This window comes from Archocentrus centrarchus, chromosome 8 (genome assembly GCF_007364275.1).
Source record: "Archocentrus centrarchus isolate MPI-CPG fArcCen1 chromosome 8, fArcCen1, whole genome shotgun sequence".
Taxonomy (NCBI): domain Eukaryota; kingdom Metazoa; phylum Chordata; class Actinopteri; order Cichliformes; family Cichlidae; genus Archocentrus; species Archocentrus centrarchus.
In genome coordinates this window covers 8,336,743-8,356,704 of record NC_044353.1, presented here as the reverse complement: position 1 = coordinate 8,356,704, position 19,962 = coordinate 8,336,743, and the positions used below count along the sequence as shown (strand labels likewise).

At 41.4% G+C, this 19,962-nt stretch overlaps 3 protein-coding genes across 3 annotated transcripts; 2 read left to right on the top strand and 1 right to left on the bottom strand.

The window, feature by feature from the left end:
- The first annotated feature begins 447 nt into the window (after positions 1-447).
- Positions 448-4,299, top strand: epor (erythropoietin receptor). Its single transcript, XM_030735618.1, is given in 14 exon segments — positions 448-739; positions 866-904; positions 907-1,004; positions 1,198-1,315; positions 1,318-1,362; positions 1,734-1,885; positions 1,999-2,155; positions 2,297-2,384; positions 2,519-2,606; positions 2,736-3,164; positions 3,167-3,338; positions 3,341-3,414; positions 3,416-3,444; positions 3,446-4,299. Coding segments are annotated over 14 exon segments (1,626 nt in total). The 5' UTR covers positions 448-636; the 3' UTR covers positions 3,480-4,299.
- A 2,330-nt stretch (positions 4,300-6,629) lies between these two features.
- On the bottom strand, positions 6,630-8,870 carry swsap1 (SWIM-type zinc finger 7 associated protein 1). Its single transcript, XM_030735593.1, has 2 exons — positions 8,364-8,870; positions 6,630-7,235 (listed from the first exon to the last, which is right to left on the bottom strand). The coding sequence occupies exons 1-2, from the start codon at positions 8,622-8,624 to the stop codon at positions 6,666-6,668; spliced, it is 831 nt and encodes a 276-aa protein (XP_030591453.1). The 5' UTR covers positions 8,625-8,870; the 3' UTR covers positions 6,630-6,665.
- Positions 8,871-8,972: 102 nt separating this feature from the next.
- Positions 8,973-19,599, top strand: znf653 (zinc finger protein 653). Its single transcript, XM_030735525.1, has 10 exons — positions 8,973-9,277; positions 9,821-9,861; positions 11,083-11,400; positions 11,521-12,035; positions 12,128-12,305; positions 15,088-15,172; positions 15,283-15,400; positions 15,891-16,005; positions 16,088-16,187; positions 16,419-19,599. The coding sequence occupies exons 1-10, from the start codon at positions 8,973-8,975 to the stop codon at positions 16,594-16,596; spliced, it is 1,953 nt and encodes a 650-aa protein (XP_030591385.1). The 3' UTR covers positions 16,597-19,599.
- The last annotated feature ends 363 nt before the right edge of the window (positions 19,600-19,962 follow it).

Genomic DNA, 19,962 nt, shown 5'->3' with positions numbered 1-19,962 from the left:
GCTCTGATAATGCTAGTCAAACCAAGAAAACAGGGGGTGCAGTAAGTAGATAAGGGACCGTTTAGTTCTGCTTCTTAAAGAGTAGAGAGTGAGCACTCTGCGGTTTCTGTTCCATGGGCACATGTGAGGATTAAACTGTCCCAGAGGACAGCAGGGGACTAAAGTTCACCTCCTCGGGCCAGTGGTGTCTGAGCCCCACCTCCTTAAATCGTGCCCTAATAGTGGTTCTATCTATCTATCTATCTATCTATCTATCTATCTATCTATCTATCTATCTATCTATCTATCTATCTATCTATGCGCGTTTTTACGCAACACTTATCTCAGACTTCGCAAAAAAGTTGTAAACATCAATGAGCGCGTGATTCCCGCCCATCAGGCCAAAAAGTTCTGAAAGACTTTTTTTTTGCCCCACCTCTTCTTTACTCACTCAGGGAGAAAGTAAACAGCTCGGCCGTACGCACCTTATCGCTCACAAGCAGGCGCGTAATAACCGCGCCGCGCTATCCATGGTATCTAAACACAAAACAAGCGAGAAGAGAGCCTCGGCAGATGTATTTGTGGCAGGTTGTTCTCCGGTGATGCAGGTGGACGGCAGAGGACCGACGTCGTTCTGTTCCCAGAGAAGGCAAAAGGATGACATGTGAGCTCCTGAGCAGACTGTTGGCTCTTAGCGTGATATTTTGCGTCACGCAAGCAAGTTCCTCCGTCCAAGACGCACGAGATTTCGAGGAGAAAGGTAAGCTAACGTTTCTGGGCTTAGTTATTAGTAATCTACCGAAAAGGTGGGGGGGTGGGGGCTTAGAATGATCCTGACATGCCAGTCCACACGGTGCTCTTACACTTTCCAATTTTACCCCCTTAGTGTCGATTCTCCTGAAAGAAGAAGGAGAAAACCCCAAGTGCTTGCTGAAGGGAGGAAAGACTTCACGTGCTTCTGGGAGGAAGATGAGGAGAGAGCTGGCTCTGTGGATCAGTACTCCTTTACATATGCCTACCAGTAAGTCACAGTCATTATTAAACACATTCTTCATCACTATGTGGTGATTTCCTTTACTTTTTCATATTGCATAGGGTTTTTACAGATCCTTGGTTTTCAGTCTAATATTTTTTTTAAAAATCCACATATGCTTAGATAAAAATAGTACAACGCACTATTACTGTCATTCTATTTCTGTCTTTCTCTGTCCTGAGCAGAATGAAAACAGCAGCAGGTGCCCGCTGAGCGCTGTTCCTGCAGCAGGTGGAAAAATGCTGTTTGTCTGCCATCTGATCCGAATTAAGATGTTTGTCCAAATGGACATCCAAGTTCATCGGGAGGAATACTGATCCACAATCGCAGCCTTCTCATCGAGCTCGTCTGTAAGTGATTTTATTGCAACCTGTGCCAATGCCAACAAATTCTACTGAACTTACAGCTAGATTAAAGGGATTTTTAAAATACATTTTTAGTCATTGTGCAGTGCATGTATTGATTCTGCACTAACATGACTCAAAATGATGGCTAATTAGGCTATCTACTTATAAAAGAAAAAAAAATTGCTATGTGACTTTGTTTTGCGGTATGTTTCTGCCTCCACAATATGCAACAAACTCACTTACTGTAGGTTGAAAAACCTGCAATCACACACTCGTACCAAGCATGCATGCAGCATCAAGGTAGTGTTTCAGAGTGTGACTTTTTGTGGGGAACACTCTTTCCCTCTCTGACAACTACATCTGTTCTATGGCAGTTCTTCTGGACCCTCCTGCTAATGTAACAGTGAGCAGCACAGGTCAGCAAGGTCTGCTGAATGTCAGCTGGGTGCCACCTCCTCTGAAGTACATGGACGACAGCATGATTTATGAGGTCTTCTACGCTCTGGATGACAGCCACTTCGGGCAGGTAAAGCAGTTTTTTTAATAGCCTCACCAGTTCAAAGGTTAAACTTTGAGCAGCAGATTTAATGGCAGGGCAGCACACTGATGTATACTGATGAGTTAAGGGCTATTTTGCAGGTTGAAGTGGCCCGAGCATGCTCAGAGTACATCTTGAGAGGCCTGCAGTCAGGTAGAAGATACAAGGTGCAAGTCCGTGTAAAACTGGATGGGGTTAGCTACAATGGCTACTGGAGTGCCTGGAGTGACCCGGTGTTCATGGAAACTCTTCCTGCAGGTGGTATTCACACACATATGTGTAATAAAAAATGCATTATATCCCGAAAGCACCGGCATTGCTTGAAAGGGGCTAAATGATGCCACATTTTTACTGTATTCAGAGATCTAATACACGTTGATCATTTTGTTCCCCCCCTAGAATTTGATCCACTCATCATCTCCCTGACGCTCATCATCTCTTTCATCTTCATTGTGCTGTGTCTGGCTATGCTCCTGTCCCATCACAGGTCAGTCAGCCTGGACCACACACAAACAGATGGCTTATTGTCTGGTCTCAGAAAATGTTATTTGGGAATCTTAAGCAGTAATGATGGAAAAGACAATTTGCGAGTTATATTTTGAAAGTCTGGTCCTCTTTTAGGTTTCTTATAAAGAAGATTTGGCCAGTTATTCCAACTCCTGACAGCAAATTTCAAGGTCTTTTTACCATTTATGGTGGGAACTTTCAGGTAAGAACAGTACCAACAGTCTACAGTCGTGCAGGCCAAGCCTTAGCCTGGCACAATGATGCTTTGAGCTAAATGCTAAAGTAACACGCTCACGTCAACGATTTCATATTCTTTTGTATTTTTGTACAGGAGTGGTTAGGGCAGACCAATGGAAGCTTGTGGTTGACGCCAGCGTTCATCTACTCAGAAGAATGCCCCTCTCCTCTGGAAGTACTCTCAGAACTCAGCCTATGCCCCTCACTGCCCTCACCACCTTTGCCACCCAAGGCCTCTAGAGCTTTGAGTGCAGTCAGGAACGACGACAGGGACTTGCCAAATGGACTTGAAGAGAGAGCGCTGTTGGACAGGGACAAATCAGATGGTGAGACAGGTGGGCAGAGAGCCACACTGCATGACCACTGGTTATTGGACCGCTTACGGCACTCCACCAGCACCCGGGTCCCTGGTTCCCAGTCTTCTCTGCTGGAGTCTCAAGACACCTACGTCATCCTCAGTGCCAACAACAACGGTGAAGATGAGCGTGTGGATAGCAACCTTGAGGAAGGTTTGCCCCTTGAGGTGCTTTTTTTGCCTCCAGAAAGACAGCATCATGTGAATCGCACTCTGACCTGGGATCAGCGCCTCAAAGATCAGGATCAGGTTGCATTTCTTCCCAGTCCAGCTTTGAATATCCAAACCATGCCTGGATGCCCAAAGGCCCTGGATACACCTACATGGCAGTTGCAGACTCTGGGTCTCTATGGATTATAGCCCGATGAGCAGAGTTGACGACAATGGAAAAGTGGCTATCTACGCCAATGAGTACAAGAAACGCAATCCCTTCTCACAGGAAACCCTCCTGCGAGGCAGTACCCTGTCCACGATGATGGCTGAGAGGGAGCTGAACTGTTTAAGGCAGGCTCGGGTAAAGGGAATGTGGATATTCACCCAAAGGCTACATCGCTTCCCATCAACTGTTAGGAACGTAACTGGGGAGCTGACTGATCTCAGAGTGTAAGCTGAAGGACTAAGGGAGTGAATTCAATGAGGAATTTTGTAAAACTTTATATTAAGGCACACATATTCACCATTAAGTTCTGATTAGCATGCATACTGGTTATTCATCATTATATAGCACTTATTAATGCTTCATTCTGCACCATATTCTACAAATACAAGTAATTCTTAGACCTAGAGATTGGTTGGCAATCACCAGTCGCTAGAGAAAAATGTGTAATCCTTTACGGTTGGTGAGTGGAGGGGCCCTTCCACACTAAAAAGCCTGTAGGTTGATTAATGTGCATAGGTTCCATTCCCACTCGGTGGAAGAAGTACAGTAGTACTCTATCTCCTTTATTAATGGATAACATATTTTGTTATCATATTATGCTTAAGGCTTAGAATAACTATACTGCTTAAACATGTATAATTTTCAGCTGACAGCGCGTGTCCATTTAAACTGCACAGAAAAAAATAACTTGCTCTTTGTTCTGTATTTTAGTTAAAGTCGAATTGTCAATATTTCATGCTTCCAGTGCAGCATAACAGAATTTTAGGTGAACAAAACAGCGGGAGTTGGCCTCTGGATTGCATGTCTTGTCAAGAGGAACGCGACTTTCACATTTCTTAGCTTACTTATATGATTGTCATTTGTAGGATCAAACGTCAAGATTTAAGTGTCTGCAGTCTTTAATAAATTGTGTTGTTTTCCACATTTTAGAATTCAACTGTGAAATAGCATCACTATACTATAGATATACCAGGTAATAAGCATGGTGGTGAGCAGTTCATGGCAAAGATGTGTCTTAATATAAAGTGATACCATGAATGGCTGTGGAGGTTTGAATATGCAGTAGACAAAAGAAAGGCTAGAAACAATATAAGCTAGCTTTTTCTCTGCTCCTCTGATGTCTTCAAGTGTGTACTCGTGAGTCAAATTAGTTCTCAAACTCAGCAATGTCCTTGGAACGACTAAAATCAACAGTGAATAGAAACAGTTAGCCTGTGTGTATCAAAGCCTGCCATACACCACCATTTTTGTCCCAGTGTACAGCCAAGCTAGCACTGTGACTTTGTGCTAAGCTGTATTTTTGATACACAGTAGCGTAACAATGTTTGTCAGGTTATACTTAGCATGCTAACATGTTTTTTGTTAGCACTGAACACAAACTATACCTGAGTCTAAAACGCTTTGAGTGCTCAAAGCAGAGTAGAAAAGTCCAGTTTATTATCATTTACATCTAATGGGGATTCGATAGTAATTTTTTTAAAAAGCTGTTCACAAATGATCCAGTTTCACAGCAGCCATTCTGATATAAAATCGTAGGTAAACACAGGTGTACTTCGTCATATTAATTAAGGCTTTGCATAATAAACCTTGTCATTAGTAACACCTGCTGTTACCTACTATTTCCTGTCACAGTGGCTGCTGTGGAACAGGTCTGTAACTGTTTTCATACATTAGGCAACACCAAATGCATATTAATCCAAATTACAAATAAACTTAGCTTGGCTAAAACCGACAGAGCCATCTTTTTTTTGTAAATAATACATTTATGAAAATCTGGCAATCATCGACAGCTGTGAAAAAGTACACCCTGTTTCAATTCTAAGGTTTTAACAGGTGCAAGTAGTCTTTTACACACTGCTTCTGCATTTTGGCTTAGTTTTTATTAAAGAATTAATGGTGTAATATGTCACTTGTTGTTCGTCTGAGGTTTATTCATTTAAGAACTGGTAAGGACCAGATACATTTTTATGTCCTGATACATAAAACCTTAAAGCTGAGATAGGTTGTACTTCCTCGTACACATAACTGGACATCTTCAGTAGGAACCGGAAGGACTGGGATTAAGTTGGAAGTAATGAAGTATTTATAAATGGACATTGAAATGACTTTTTTCTCCCTGATTTTGTTTAATGGTGAAAAAATATAGAATTATATAATATTTCAAAAGACACCAAATTTATTTGACCCCTGCGGTCATCATGTTGGTATCATTTCCAAATGTGAAACTCACTGTACTTGTATATAATGCTTATTTTTCTTAAATGTTTTATCACAGTTGTGTGAGAGAATGATCAAATCCATAAGTTGCTGCCATTCCAAAAACACAAAATCCTGAAGTAAAAAACAAAGTCCACTCGCCACCGCTGATGCAGGCTGTGCAGAGAAGCTTTAATGTTCATTTTCTGCAGCTGTGGCTGTTGGTACATTTCTCTCTACCAGTCATGTTTTCATGTTATTTCATTACTGTCATCTGAAGAGCACAGTATACTTGGTGCAGTTTTAAAGTCAAAATGATTTCCATACTTTTGCAAATCCTTGTTTGCTTTTGTTGCTTAAAAATATCCTACAACTGAAATTCTAGTTACTCTGAAAGTATCTTTATGAACACTGTTGAATTATTTTAATCCAGCAAAGCGTGAACAAAGTTCATGTCTCAAAAACTGACAAACTCACCATTTTTCACACTTATAAGAGCTTTTTTTAATGATATTTAAAGTCTTGTCAACCACAAACAGGATCTAGCTCTGACTAGGAGGAACTCTCTAATGTGTATTTCTTCATGCTTATACCGATAGAAACTTTACAGTTTTATTAACTTCTGTCTTTAATATTCAGAAACACTGAAAATAATTTTTTAATTTATTTTCACTGTGATATCAGCTACTAAAGTCTCAAGTTTCACATGTGATAAAAGAAAAACAAAAACAGAATATTACATGTGTTTATTTTCATTTACAGGTGTTTTATAGACTTTTTTGCTTTCTGTTGTTTTGCCTTGTTATAACGCACTCTCAGCTAAAAGTGTTGGAAAAGCCGCTGTTTAGTTAAAGACAATTTAGAGTCTGTGTAAAGACTGTTCATGTGTTTGATGAACCTTCATGTCATTTAAAATTCAAACGCATTAAATGTTGTACAGCTACAACTGTTGTGGTCCTTTTAGCTGATATCTGAAAGGCAGAGCAGCAGATTTATGTTCCATCAGTGATGTCAGCTGGGGGTTTTCTTTTTTTTGTTTGATAATCCCATGACACTTATGGAGATGTGACAGCTGTCTCTACACAAAATTCTCATTAAGCCAACTTAAACTCCATGAAACCATCAGGAAAAATGAAGAGCTGCCACTCTTGGGCTACACCTGAACTGTTACCACAGTCTTTGGTGAAAGAGGAGTCCGTGATTCCTCTCCCAGAAAAGTAAACGTGCCACACTTCCTGTGGTGCAGCTGCTGCAGCTTGATAGCCTCTGTCCTGGTCCAGAGTACAGCGTACCTGGAAATAGCGGTTGAGTACATCAAGGATAGGATCGGTCGCAGAGGGATCCCCACCAGTGTGCCCGATGTTTACCTCCGACAGGAAAGAGGCAATGATGCGGCAGGGGGCTGAGCTCGACCCCCGCTGCTCCAGGACTTGCGTGAGAAAAGCAGCAGTGTCGCACAGCAGCGCGGCAAGGTGTGCGGCACAGGACTGCTCCATGGGGTGAAATCCACTTTGGCTGCCACCCCCAGGACCACTCAGGAAGCTCTCCAGTCTGTCGACTATGATGAGTGAAGGAGGTGTGGGGGATGTGTTGGTAGGCTCGTGAAGGCTGGCCACCTGCTGGAGGAGCTCCTCCACTGTCCTGGGATAGGAAAACTTGATTTTCTTTAAAAAAAAATATATATATAAGAAAAATAAAATTAAAAGCTAAATTAGTCAACCACATGATTTTTTTCAAAATAAAAACCTTTGTGGTATACTCGAGCTACAATTACAAATTTGCTTTCATTACTGGGTAATTGTTCAGGCAATGAAATAACACACTGACAATGATTTTTTTTTGTTTCAGAGAAAAGAAAAACTTATTTTTCACATTTTAAAAGCTAAGACCATCACCATTATTTATCACAACATCTGCTCCTTCATTTTCTGTCAACTGACAGCTCAGAAAATTATTCTGACATTGTTGTCTGCATTGTAATATAATCATAACCTGATACACAATATCTACAAACAGACAACAATAGACAATTCTAACACTGTACCGTCTTCTTTTTAAGCCAAATTCATCTGACACATTGTGATAAATGTTCTGATTGGTGTAGAGATTAGAGACGGGCATTTCAAGCAATAATACTTTATATTCACAAAGGGAAATAAATGCTCAATTATTCAGTTACATGTTATTACAATTAAAAAAAAATGAGGGGACTGAGTTTCTGACTAATTGCCATCAAGCCTTTAAAAGTCATCTGTAATCACAGTCATTGATATAATCTTGTAAATGTGTATTAAATGACTTGTACAGTAATTGTACCCGTGGCAGTGGCTGGTGTCTGTCTGTTGTGTTTCATCGATTTTAGTGGCCAAAAGGCAGTTTGACAAAAAGCTGAGCTACATTAAAACAGTTCAGTTATTTAATAAGATTTATTTGTTTCCCTGACCCAAAAAGGTAAATAAATATCAACAAAAACGGGAAAAGGGTATCACGCCAGCTAAAGTGTTATTTAAATGATATTTCAGCTGGCGTGATACAGGCCCATAACGTTGGTATATCCCTATTATAAAATGTAAATAACATTTGTGGATCAGATAACCTGCAACTTCCTAAATAATGAAATAAATCGCATAAGAACAAGAAGGGAGGGCGATGACCATCAAAACATGCTCAAAATTGGCACTTGAGTCACTAAATTATTGTTTACCATGAATACAGTGCCTTTGCTCCAACTTTAACACTATTCATATTACAAGACTGGTATAAAAACCAGTTTGACCTAAAGCGATCTCTACCTTAAGACTTTCAGGGCTCAGGTTGGGAACACATCTCTGCAGAGACACCGGAAGGCTCTGAATCTGAGTCTGGGTGAAGAACATCACTTTTATGCCCATCTCCGCGGCAGCTGTCACGGCCGCCAGCAGCAACACGGAGCGGCTGATGCTGTGGTCTCCGACCACCAAGGTGCTGCAGGTCGGAGGACTAACTGTTAAGTCCCTCTTTAAACCGGAGTGTGACATAAAAGTCCTAAAAACAAGTGTCAAAATATCCGCCATGTCTCATAATCCGATAATCCGCACTTTTCTGCCAGATGGTGATACTCAGGATCAAGCTTCCCGCGTTTGTTTACATGCTACGCGGTGGTGTTCGCGCTACTATGGTCCGGGTGGAACCCACTGTATTTATCGTACCGTTCCGCCACGTGTCCCGGTCTACATAGTGCATATTTCTATACGAATTTCACCTGTATGTTCGCGTGTCTTCTTACAATATGTTCGATATCGCTAACGCAAAGCTTACCAACCTATAGCGGGGAAGACGAGCTCAAAATGCGTTAATACCAGTGCTTCCTGTGAAGCCTGACACAACTTCCGGCTTGTCGGCTAACCACAGCATCAGCTGTTATGGCCAAGATGGCGCATCAGCTGGCAGAGGTAGAGGGTCCCCTGGACGCTAACCAAGCCGGGGAGCACGGAAAAGGTGTTTTGAGGCGCTGCAGGGGGCGACCCAGGCTCACAGACTCCGACCGAGCACAGAGGCGTCTTGAATCCAGAAAGAAGTATGATGTCAGGAGGGTGTACCTCGGAGAGTCGCACAAGCTGTGGAGTGAGCTCCGCAGGCGGACCAGTCTGAGCGACGCCGGGCTGGCAGAGTACCTCATCCTGCTCAACTCTACCTATGGAGAAAAATACCAGCAGAAATACTGCGGGTAAGAATGTGCTGTAGACACGTTATCTAACCAAAGCAGGTGGTATACTGACTGGTTGTTTATTTCTGTTAGATGATAACTAGTTTTCAGTTTTCTTCTTCTGACAGGACTCTACTAGAGTATATTATCATGACGCACAGTTCAAAATAACCCCTGTTTATCTTATACTGGGCCTTGGTGCAGTCGCTTTGTTCATCCTATGTCTGCAACAAGCTCTTTTATTCTCCGTCCCGTTGCTACCTATACCAAACAGAAGGTTTGAACGGCAGGTGGGAGGGGCATCTGTGCTCACAGCCAGGCCTGTGTGAAAGCTGACCATACTGGGGATATCCACTCTTACTGACATCATACAGAGCCAAGAGTAGAAGGAAAAACAGCTGGAAACAAAGAAGTCTGAGCTTTTGATTCACAGGGGTCACTTGGACATAGACTGACTTCATTTTTTGAAGCAATAAGTAATATGAGTACAATTGGTCAACGTTAAATGAGTAGGTGATTTACTGTACCTAATCTGACTTGTCCAAATGTGTTTCTGTATTACAGAAAGAAGATTGCCCCAGAAGTCTCAGTAAAACAGAAAAGAGGTGTGTGGAGCCATTATTACATGGACATATTTCCAAAAGCAACTACATAGTGTTTGGGGTTGGTAGCTGGTAGTTCTCAAGCTGATTACCAGATCCAAAGTTTTACATTTCACAAAGACCTAGAAGAACATTGTTACTGAAAACAGGGTCATACTCCTTGTTGTACTACTTTTGTGTTACTAGGTAACATGTCCTAAAATGCACTGTCACATAATTACCCATTAACAATATAAACCTTAGGCTGCAGTCCCAGGCACCCCTGTGCTAACCTATTACAGTTTATATACAGTGTTTCTTTTACTGTTTAAGTATGAAAGCAAATTTTACTGCATTTTCTGATATTTGATAACCCAAAATACGTAGTTCTTAAAATAATCAACAATATTTGATAATGAAAAAATGAATGTTAATTACATAACTATATACGAGATGCAATCAAAGTACTCAAAAAAAAAAAAACCTGCACCTTATTTAATTTTTGGCTGATTTCCTCTTTAAGGTGGTGTCCTTGTGCACCTCTTTCAGTGTTGCTACTCTTTATTGATCACTCCCTGAAAGTCTTGTTCTGAATGCTTGCACCTTCGATCTGCAAATTTACCCTGGACCTCAAACTTGTGGCATAGAGCAAACATTCATTTCTAGACTTAGAGCCATGTCTGTAGCTCATGTAATAAACAATGGTGGAAAGAAGTCTTCGGTGTCCAAGCCTGAGTGCAACCAGGAGCATGATGGCACATGATGAATTCCTTCAGTAAAGGTCCAGATCTGCGGCACTGTGGCACTCGTTGTGCCATCATGCTGCTTATGGCAGATTGCAATGCAGCAGCTTTTAGGACACATTGACAATATTGTTGTTCACCACCTGCAGTATTTGCCAGATTTACATCCCTGCAATTTCCTTTCACCAAAACTAACTTGTAAATGAAGGGTTGCTGTTTTGACTCAGTTGCTGTTTTGACTCAGTGGAGGAGGTAATGGTGGCCAAATTTAAATGTGCTATGTTTTTCTGTTTACATTTTATGCATGTTTAAACTGACATTTTCATCTTTTATTCTTCTTTGCTAGGCAGAAGTCAACTTTCATATGAGATATTACTATGTGTGTCAAATGTGTGTTAGTTGCATGAAATGTGGTTAATCGCACTCTCTAAAATGTGTGCGTCCAGCAAAATTTCATCCACCATTCATCTGTCAACTCCTGTTATGCCCCCACCCTCCACAGGTAGGAAGCAGCGTGTGTCCAGCCTCCAAAGTCTGGTGTGTTGGTACCAGGAGCACTCGCGCTCTTGCCCCCACGAGCCCCAGCTCAGAGCTCTGGAGTCCCAGTCTAACTTCTCCACCTCTGCAATCTGGCAATGTGAAGCCAACCACTCGTTTGTGCAATACCTTTTCTCGCCTCTAGGGGAGGCAAGTGACTCTGAGCATGAGGAGGGAGTGAACGGGGACAGCGATGGGGAGCGTGCAGTCAAAACAGACGTGCCTGTAGCAAAAACCATAGTGAACAGGAAGAGAAGGAAGGAGGCTCACAAACAGTTTAAAGGTGTGTGTACACTCATACTTTAAGTATTTGTTTTGTTTTGGAGACATCACAAGTAGTTCAGTGAATCCTAAAATTCTTAATGATCAACGTTCCCTTTTATTTATCATCTTCCTTTTGTAGATGTGGGAGAAAATGTGGATGTTTCTGAGGTACTTGATGAAACTGTGAGCCAGGTAGAAGAGGCTTTAACTCCAAACCATGAGCCCAGCATAGTGACCTCTTCCAAGGATGCTTCACTGACAGGACAGCCTATCTGGGAGGTGGAGATGGTGCAGCAGCAAGGCTCCCTCACAGGAGCTTTTCACTCTGTCCCTGCAGACCAAGGGGAGGAGACTGAAGATCTGAGGGAAGGGAAGGATGGAGGGGAAGGAGAAGAGGAAGTCAGGACTGTTAGGCATGATTACGAGTGCGTTATGACGGCATCCTTAGCCGATGAACTTGACAAGTCCGATGAGGACTTGGTGCTGTCACAGAGCCTGAGTGGCTCATTGCGACTGGGTGCTCAGCCAGAACTGTCAGTCCCACCACCCATGGAGGCCCAAGAGCAGAGCGAACTGTTTGAGCCTCAGACTCTGCAGACGGTGGTGACCAGCTGTGAGATTCCTGACCAGAGGACAGCTTTGGAGGGCTCACAGGTTGGTAAACAAGTATCTCACAGAGATGAGACTGCAGGTATCAAGGAATATATTGCTCTTTTTCATTAACTATGTTTCTGCGTCATCCCTAGTTAATTATCATCACTGGCCCCAGCTATGAGGCCCTGGCATCTGAGGGAATCCAGCTCAACATGGGAGGTGGAAATGTGGAGGAAGTCACCTGCACTGTCATCGGGGGTGTCACCTACAACCAGGTGTGCACGTCTGACTCAAAAATCAGGACAGCAGAGGACGAGGACTCCATGACAGGTGCGCTACTCTTGAACTTGAATTTCGTGGACTTTCAGATGAAATGCAGATTATTGAACTTATAGAAAACATATATATACATTTAAGGGCCCCTCACTTGTCTGCTGTGCAGTAAATAATGCAGTAGATAATTCCATATACTTATAAACACAGCTGTTTTTAGACAAACAAGAAAGTCACCAGTGAGGCATCAAGATAACACACTTCTGTCTAAACAAATCTAAACAAACATCTGTTTGTCACTTTGGTCATTAAGTATCTGCCTCAAGGCTTCTGCAGCAGTAAAGCTGTTAGCTGTGATTCACTGAAAAGCATTACAATGTTGTGATCAGAAGTAAAAATTACAATAGAACAAGCTTATAATGTCAAGACATACATTTTTCTGGGGTCATAAATGACCCCACACAACTTTCCAATCACTAATGGATCAATTCCTGTAAAAAAAAATAAAAATAAGTTTGAAGGAGAATGACAAAATTGTGTCAGGAAATGTTTTTTTTACAATTAAACAGTCACTACAGTTCATATAAATATATGGCTGGGGTGATAAGTGGCCCCACTCAGTCTCTTAAAGTTTAAAAAGATTCTGAGTACAACTTTGCTTCAAGGTCAGCTGCTCAGGGCTAATGTGGAGTCCCTAAAAGAAGTTCTGCCTTTGCACAGTCATCTTTTTCACTCAAGTCCAAGAGTTTAGGTCCCCAACACTTTAGAAGAATGTGTTGATTTTTCATATCCTTTAATGTGGATAAAAGGATCACACAACAAGTTGGGATGTTTCATAAAATGTAAAAGAAGGCACTGGTTTTACAAATCTCATGAATTCTTATTTTATTCACAATAGAACATAGAAAACATATTTAAACTTAGAAAATGGACCATTTTCTGCAAGCAGGCCAGTTCAGCACCCAGACTTGTCTACTCTGCCACCATGCTGTTATAATAGCTGTAATATACAGTTTAGCACTGAGGCCTTCACTGAAAAAGGCGTCAGCACAGAAGAGTGCTCTTCTTTGACTCAGTTTATTTTAAATGAGCTTTGGTCCAGAGAAGACAGCAGCATTTCTGGATCATGTTCACGCAGAGCTTTAGCCTTCATTTGTGGATGGCACAGTGAACTGTGCTCACAGCCAAGGATTTCTGGAAGTGTTCCAGAGCCCATGCAGTGATTTCCATGACAGAATCAGGCATGTTTTCAATGCAGTGCCACCCGAGGGCCCGAAAATCACAGACATCGACAAAGAGCAATCTGAACTAATCACAGAAGACTTCAAACACATTTCTGCTCACTAAAGAGACACGCGAAGCACATTTTTGTGTCTGGTCACACCCCCACCTGCATTTCAGCAGGTTACTGTCGCTGCACACCTGGCTGTCATCAGCCCGCGAGGCCACAGTTTCTCCTTCCTAGAAAATATCAGTCTGTTCTGGGAATGCAGTCAGTTATTCAGATATGATGGCATACATTCAAACAAACTCGCAGTAAAACTTCCTCAAATGTCTCCTATGGTATTATCCACTCAGGTACTCCTACTGCAGCATCACAGCCCACTCAGTCTGACCAGTCCCACTACTACTGACATCACCTGGGTCCTAATGCCAGCCCTAATTGATCCCCACTTATTCCAACTGCCTTGCATGTGGAGGCAGGACCCTGTGTAAACATTATAAATTCTCATATTCATCTTATAACATAAATCCCAGTATCTTTGATCCTTTGAACTCCTCTTTTGGTGCCCCCGTCCCAACTTTTTTGAGATGTGCTGCTGCCATCAAATTTTAAGTGAGCTAATATTTCTCATGAAGGGCTTATTGCAAAGCATTGCAGTTTGTTTTTATTTACCTTTATACAGTGTCCCAACATACTCAGAATCGGGGTTGTACTTATCAACTGCATGCCTGTTATTGTCAAAGTAACTTTAGTTCCTTTAGAGTCCCTTCAGTATTGTAGTAAGTAAAGTGTCGTTAAAATGATGGTGTTTCATGTTTGAAGCGTTAACATTTGTTAAGTGAGACAAAAAAGCTCTGAAGAAGTTTTCGAGTTGTAAGTTTGACTTCTCCAGAGTCTCTGACACTGCACATCCTATAAACCTGCGAGCATTTTAAGGTTCTAATGCGAGGAACAAACACACAAATTTTGGGGCTCATTTCCACTTTTAAAAGATGCTCAAAGACTTCTGCAGGCTGATTCTGTGAGAGACGCCGTCACGTGTCGGTAACTAAACTTGCTGACTGACCTGCCACTGTTTTTGTTTTGGGTTATCTTCTATCAGTACATTCAGAAGAACCATGTTTGCATATTCTTCTGTTTTATGCAAAAATCCCTTCCTCTTTTTAAAAAAAAAAACAGAACTTGGCTGTTTTGATATAGCTGATCACTGGCTGATCAGTTTGTTTATTTGTTTTCCGCATACGGACAGTAGTTTTGATTGATATACGACAGTAAGGGATTGATTTGCAAAATAATTGTTTTGCATCTGTTTCAGGTGCATTTTAGCATCACCGCTAGTTGTGTTTATAAACTCAAGTTTAGTTAAACATGAAGTTCATGATTACCTTTACGAATCCTGTGCTCTCCTGCAACACTTTGACTAAATCCAGCCAGCACCTCGCATTCCTGAAAGAGTCTCTGAGTGAAATGCACCCTGATTTGCATTTTGTTTTCCCTGAACTTCAGATGATGACTTAAATTATTTGAATTTTGTTCCCTTCTTTATGCCCAGCACTGAGATTTGACTAATAGTCTGGATGTCTCTAAAAGAACTTCTCCCCTGTTTTCCTTCAGGTTTGAGTGACAAACAGCTGCTGCAGCCCAGTGTTGATACGTTGGAGCTGAGTAGTGACAGACAGCTGCAGAGGAGTCTGAACAGGTTTGAGATACTCAACAGTGTAACTCACTTTAAAACAAATGGAGAAAGTCCACGTGTTAGAAGTTATTCTCCTTCTTGTGCCGTTAAGTCCACTGCGTCTGTTTTTGCAGTGTCAGGTCAAAGAGAAGCAGACGAGGTCCGGTCATCGAGGCCGATGGGATGCTCAAGATGTTCCACTGTCCATACGAGGGCTGCAGTCAGGTCTATGTAGCAATTAGCAGCTTTCAGGTAAAGTTATTTAGTTGTGCTCTGCGTTTTCACCTCGCCCACCAGCAGGTGGAGGGAGGTTATGTTTCTACCCTGTTCATTTGTTTGTCTGTCTGTTAGCAATATAACTCACAAAGTTTTGAATATTCATATCTCAGCAAATGTTTTTTCTTTTCTCATTTAGTTTTTTTACAGGATGCTATTAGAACACTTAAACAGAATAAAATATATCCATATATATATACTGTTATCTCTTCATGTGGATCTCATTTTTAAATAAAACAATAAAATCATATTTTACAGGTTTTAAAAGCCAATAAAATACATTTCTAGTCTTTGCAGTGGAGTAATTTATGATGGAGTACAATATTGGGTGGTATCTATTGCAGCGTAGTATCGGCATTTGGGGTTGGAGAGGTTTGCGCTCTACTGAGAGTCCTTCTAGTTTAGGACAAGTCTTGTTTGTAGCTTCTGTTTCTTCATGCAGCATCTAAATGACTGTTCTCTGCAGAATCACGTGAACCTAGTTCACAGGAAAGGAAGGACCAAGGTTTGCCCTCACCCTGGCTGTGGAAAAAAATTCTACCTGTCAAACCATCTGCATCGCCACATGATCATCCATTCGGGTGAGCTCTCAAAGACGCCCCTGCGTATTGCCAGAATATCATCTGCATATGCTTCCATATGTAAACGTGGCTCTTTCCACAGGAGTTAGAGACTTTATCTGTGAAACTTGTGGAAAGTCATTCAAACGCAAAAATCATCTGGAGGTTCACAGGCGGACCCACACAGGAGAAACACCACTTCAGTAAGTTACTAATGCTGCAAACAGATCCTGTTGTTGGTGATTAAACCCTCAGAGGTTCAGCTCTCTGTTGCTTTATATTGGTAGTTAAAATGAGTGGTTGTTGAGTCACTGGACTGTCTGGGAGCTAAATTTATTATGTGGCCCCAAATATTCACATTCTCACTTGTTATTTCCTGTTTACATCTTGTCACCCTCGTCATCATCATCATCATCATCATCATCATCTGTCAGATGTGAAATCTGCGGCTACCAGTGTCGTCAGCGCGCATCTCTGAACTGGCACATGAAGAAACACACTCCAGAGGCCCACTACAACTTCACCTGTGAGTTCTGTGACAAGAGGTTCGAGAAACTGGACAGTGTCAAATTCCACAAGTTAAAGAGCCACCCAGACAAGCAGGCAACCTGAGGTGTTTGGACACTGCTAATACAAGCTTAGCCATTACTGGCTGGACCTTCTGAGACCTAAGGAAGACTTCCAGTGAAGAGAAGGACTTTGCTGTGTCTGTCTTGCCTTGCATGTCCAGGACAATGAACATCACCGGTGTTCTTACAGGCTGAGGATGAAGGCAGAAGACTAACAGCTGTGCAGAACACAAGCTGTGTCAGAATCAGAAGCTAATTTCTGCTTATTTTCATTTGTTAAACATCCAGAGTGATTTCTAAATGTTTCAAGCAATTTTTTGCTGACCAGACTTAGCAAAATCAGTCAGGATTAACATTAGTATGTTTTCCTTTATCAGGACTGTCTCCAAAATTAAAAAAGAAGTGTTTAAGCATAGCTGTGTACATTAGCAAGGCCAGCTAACTAGCTTAGTAGAAATCATTGCTTTCCAAGCTAGTAGTGTTTTACACTTTAATCATTATTTGGGGTTAGAGAAGAAAAGTGCACATTCATGACCAGCCATACACTGTGTAGTATTTCCCACTCTGTGGGAGCCGATTCAGGATGCTGCTAGATCTGAGATTGGCTAATTGTAGCACCTGTGTGTTTACTGGACCTGAGGAACGTTCCAGCAGATGTTTTTTTTGGCAAACGTACTGCTTTCCTCTGGCTTAGACCAACAGCCAAGTAAAAGTAAATCTTTTTGTAGGTCCTGGAAAGTGTTCTCCAGTTATGTAACAAATGGTATGATCTGTTTTAAAGACCGTGTCTGATTTTAATCTTTTTCATTAATGCATAACCAGGAAGATTTCCAGAAACAATTTGATTCAATTTTATTTAATTTATGTAGCACCAAATCCCAACAGCTGCTCCCTCGAGGCGCTTTATATTGTAAGGTGAAGACCCTACAACATGAAGCCCAGCAATCATACGACCCCCTATGGGCAAGCATTTGGCAACAGTGGAAAGGAAAAAAAACTCCCTCTTAACAGGACGAAACCTCCAGCAGAATGCAGAATGGTGTATAAACAGTGAAACAAGGTGAATGAAAAGAAACAGTGTATCATGAGAACCTCCCAGCAGCCTAGGCCTATTGCTGCCTAACTCAGGGAGGGTTCAGGGTCACCTGATCCAGTCTTAACTATAAGCTTGATCGAGAAGGAAAGTTTGGGTTTTTCGGCTCTGCCCATCAAAAAGCAACATCTTCACCTGCTTTAAATTTAGCTAATCTCAAATTCAGAGTCCCTTTTGAAGCACTTTGAGTTTACCAGCAGCATTTCTGTGTTTGAATCAATCCCCAGAAGTCTTGTTCTGAACACTTGCACTCTGCTATTGGACCTCAAAGTTGGCAAAATTTTTTGTGTCAGACTGACTAAGAAAGTACCTGCAGCTGCTTTGTTATATCCTAAGGGATTGCCACAGCAGATGGATCCACAGGTTTTTATTTAGCACAGATTTTATGTGAGGTTTCCTGGCACAACCCTAGCATTTATCCAGGCCTGGGACCAGCACTAGGAATACACTAGTTTGCGCCCCCCTGAGGCTGGGTTTGTGTCTCTTCCTGGAATTGATTCAGGGATCTTTAGCACGTAAGGTGAAGGTGTTAACCACTACACCACAGAGCTGCTAGACTAACCTGAGAATCATAACTGTTAATGAGAGCTATGAACCAGAAAACAAACTGCAGTTTTTAGCTTTCTTTGTCGTTCACAAGTTCGGCTGTAACATCCTGAGCTGTCTGAGGAAGAACATTAGTCGGAAACATTGGAATCCTCAAATAGCCAAAAAGTATCATTCGTGCTCTATCAGTGCAGTAAAAAGTTACCTTTTTTTTTTAACCACCCTGATGATCATCAACCTTCCTACTTGCTACATTTGGCTTCCTGCATCTTCCCCAAAGCTAAATTCAAAATGAAGAGAGTGGTTCTGACATGCTTGAGGAGAGTTGTGTTTTTTATAGGCAGATGGCACAACATGACTGCATGTATAGATGCAAATGTAGGTTTTTCTGTTTCAGTCACTCAAAGTGAACGCCGGCCGTGTTGGCCAGGACAGCAGTATTTATTTTACATTTTTCTTTTATCTGTTTTCACCATCCTAGTGTCCCAGGCACTGATGAGAAAGCACGTGAGATTAATGTGACAGTTTCTCAGGTATATTCACCTTTGTCCTCATGTCCTGTGATACAGTTTCTAAGAAAATGCACTTTTTTTTTTTTTTCCTCTTCTGTCACTTTTGTTAACTGGTGAATCACTAAAATATGTCAATATGACTCATGTTTTGTGCTGTACCTTTCTTTTTCTTAACCACACTTATATGCATATGATTAATATGCAGGTTATTTATGCCTTTTACATAATGCAGTCCAGTGTGTGCGTGTGTGTCTGTGTGTGGTTGTGAGGTTATGTGAGTCTGCATAAGTAGCAAGAAATGGCATAAAAAAGCAAAAGTGCCATGACACCTAGTCATGAAATCTTTTCACGCCTTCTTAGGCAGATGAATGTTGGACATGTGTAGGTGGTTTGAACGTGATCATTTCAGTGTAACATTTAGCTTGGGGGACATTGGACTTCTGGTCACATTAAAATACTGAGATGAGATGATTAAGAAAGAAATTAGACATTTTAAGAGTGAAATATTAGGTAACGTGTAATATCTTGTCTTTTATGTCTGTTGCACTTTAGCTCATCAGCTACACAATTGGCATGTCAGTATTTTTCTCGTGTAAATCATCTATTCTTTCTTGGACAGTTGAGTAAGTGGTTTCTCATCAAGTTATGTGATTTTTCAGGTAAAGCGAATGTGACAGTGTAAGCAACATGAGGCCAAAGTCTGAGGAGTGCTCATCTTGCTGACTGCCAACTTTCCACCTATTTAAAGTGAACCGGTTATGATTTCATATACACATACCGGCCTATTTATTGAATATACCTTGCTAGTACTGGTTTGGTCCCCCTCTTGCCTTCAGAACTGCCTGTATTCTTCTTGGCATAGATTTTTGGTCCATGTTAACATGGTAGCATCAGAAGGGGCAGAAGTACAGACATTCTGTACTTATGTAGAAGTAAAAATACTTGTTAAAAAATACTCAAATAAAAGTAAAATGGTAAAGGCTATGAAATGTACTCAAAGTAAGAAAGTAAAAGTAGCTCTTTGGAGGACATTTCTACCAGCTATTTTTGTGTAAAGCTAATTGAACCTGCTATATTAATTTAATAAAATGGTATAAACTGAGAATGCAAACATTTTTCCAGCCTAAATTCTAATGAACGTACTCAGCTTGAAGCTGCTACCTACAATGTAGAGTGTGACTCTGCCTCCACACATAAACACAAATATTAGTACAGTCAGGGGGATTTGGCAGGTGGGGGAACTCTAAGATTAGGTGTG

Bases quoted from the DNA above. Each gene is read 5' to 3' on its own strand.
- swsap1 (XM_030735593.1), bottom strand. From the start codon at position 8,624: ATGGCGGATATTTTGACACTTGTTTTTAGGACTTTTATGTCACACTCC. The intron at 7,236-8,363 runs GTAGAGATCGCT...TTTTTTTTAAAG, and splicing joins TGAGCCCTGAAAGTCTTAAG to AAAATCAAGTTTTCCTATCC.
- znf653 (XM_030735525.1), top strand. From the start codon at position 8,973: ATGGCCAAGATGGCGCATCAGCTGGCAGAGGTAGAGGGTCCCCTGGAC. The intron at 9,862-11,082 runs GTGTGTGGAGCC...CACCCTCCACAG, and splicing joins CTCAGTAAAACAGAAAAGAG to GTAGGAAGCAGCGTGTGTCC. The intron at 15,173-15,282 runs GTTTGAGATACT...CTGTTTTTGCAG, and splicing joins CTGCAGAGGAGTCTGAACAG to TGTCAGGTCAAAGAGAAGCA.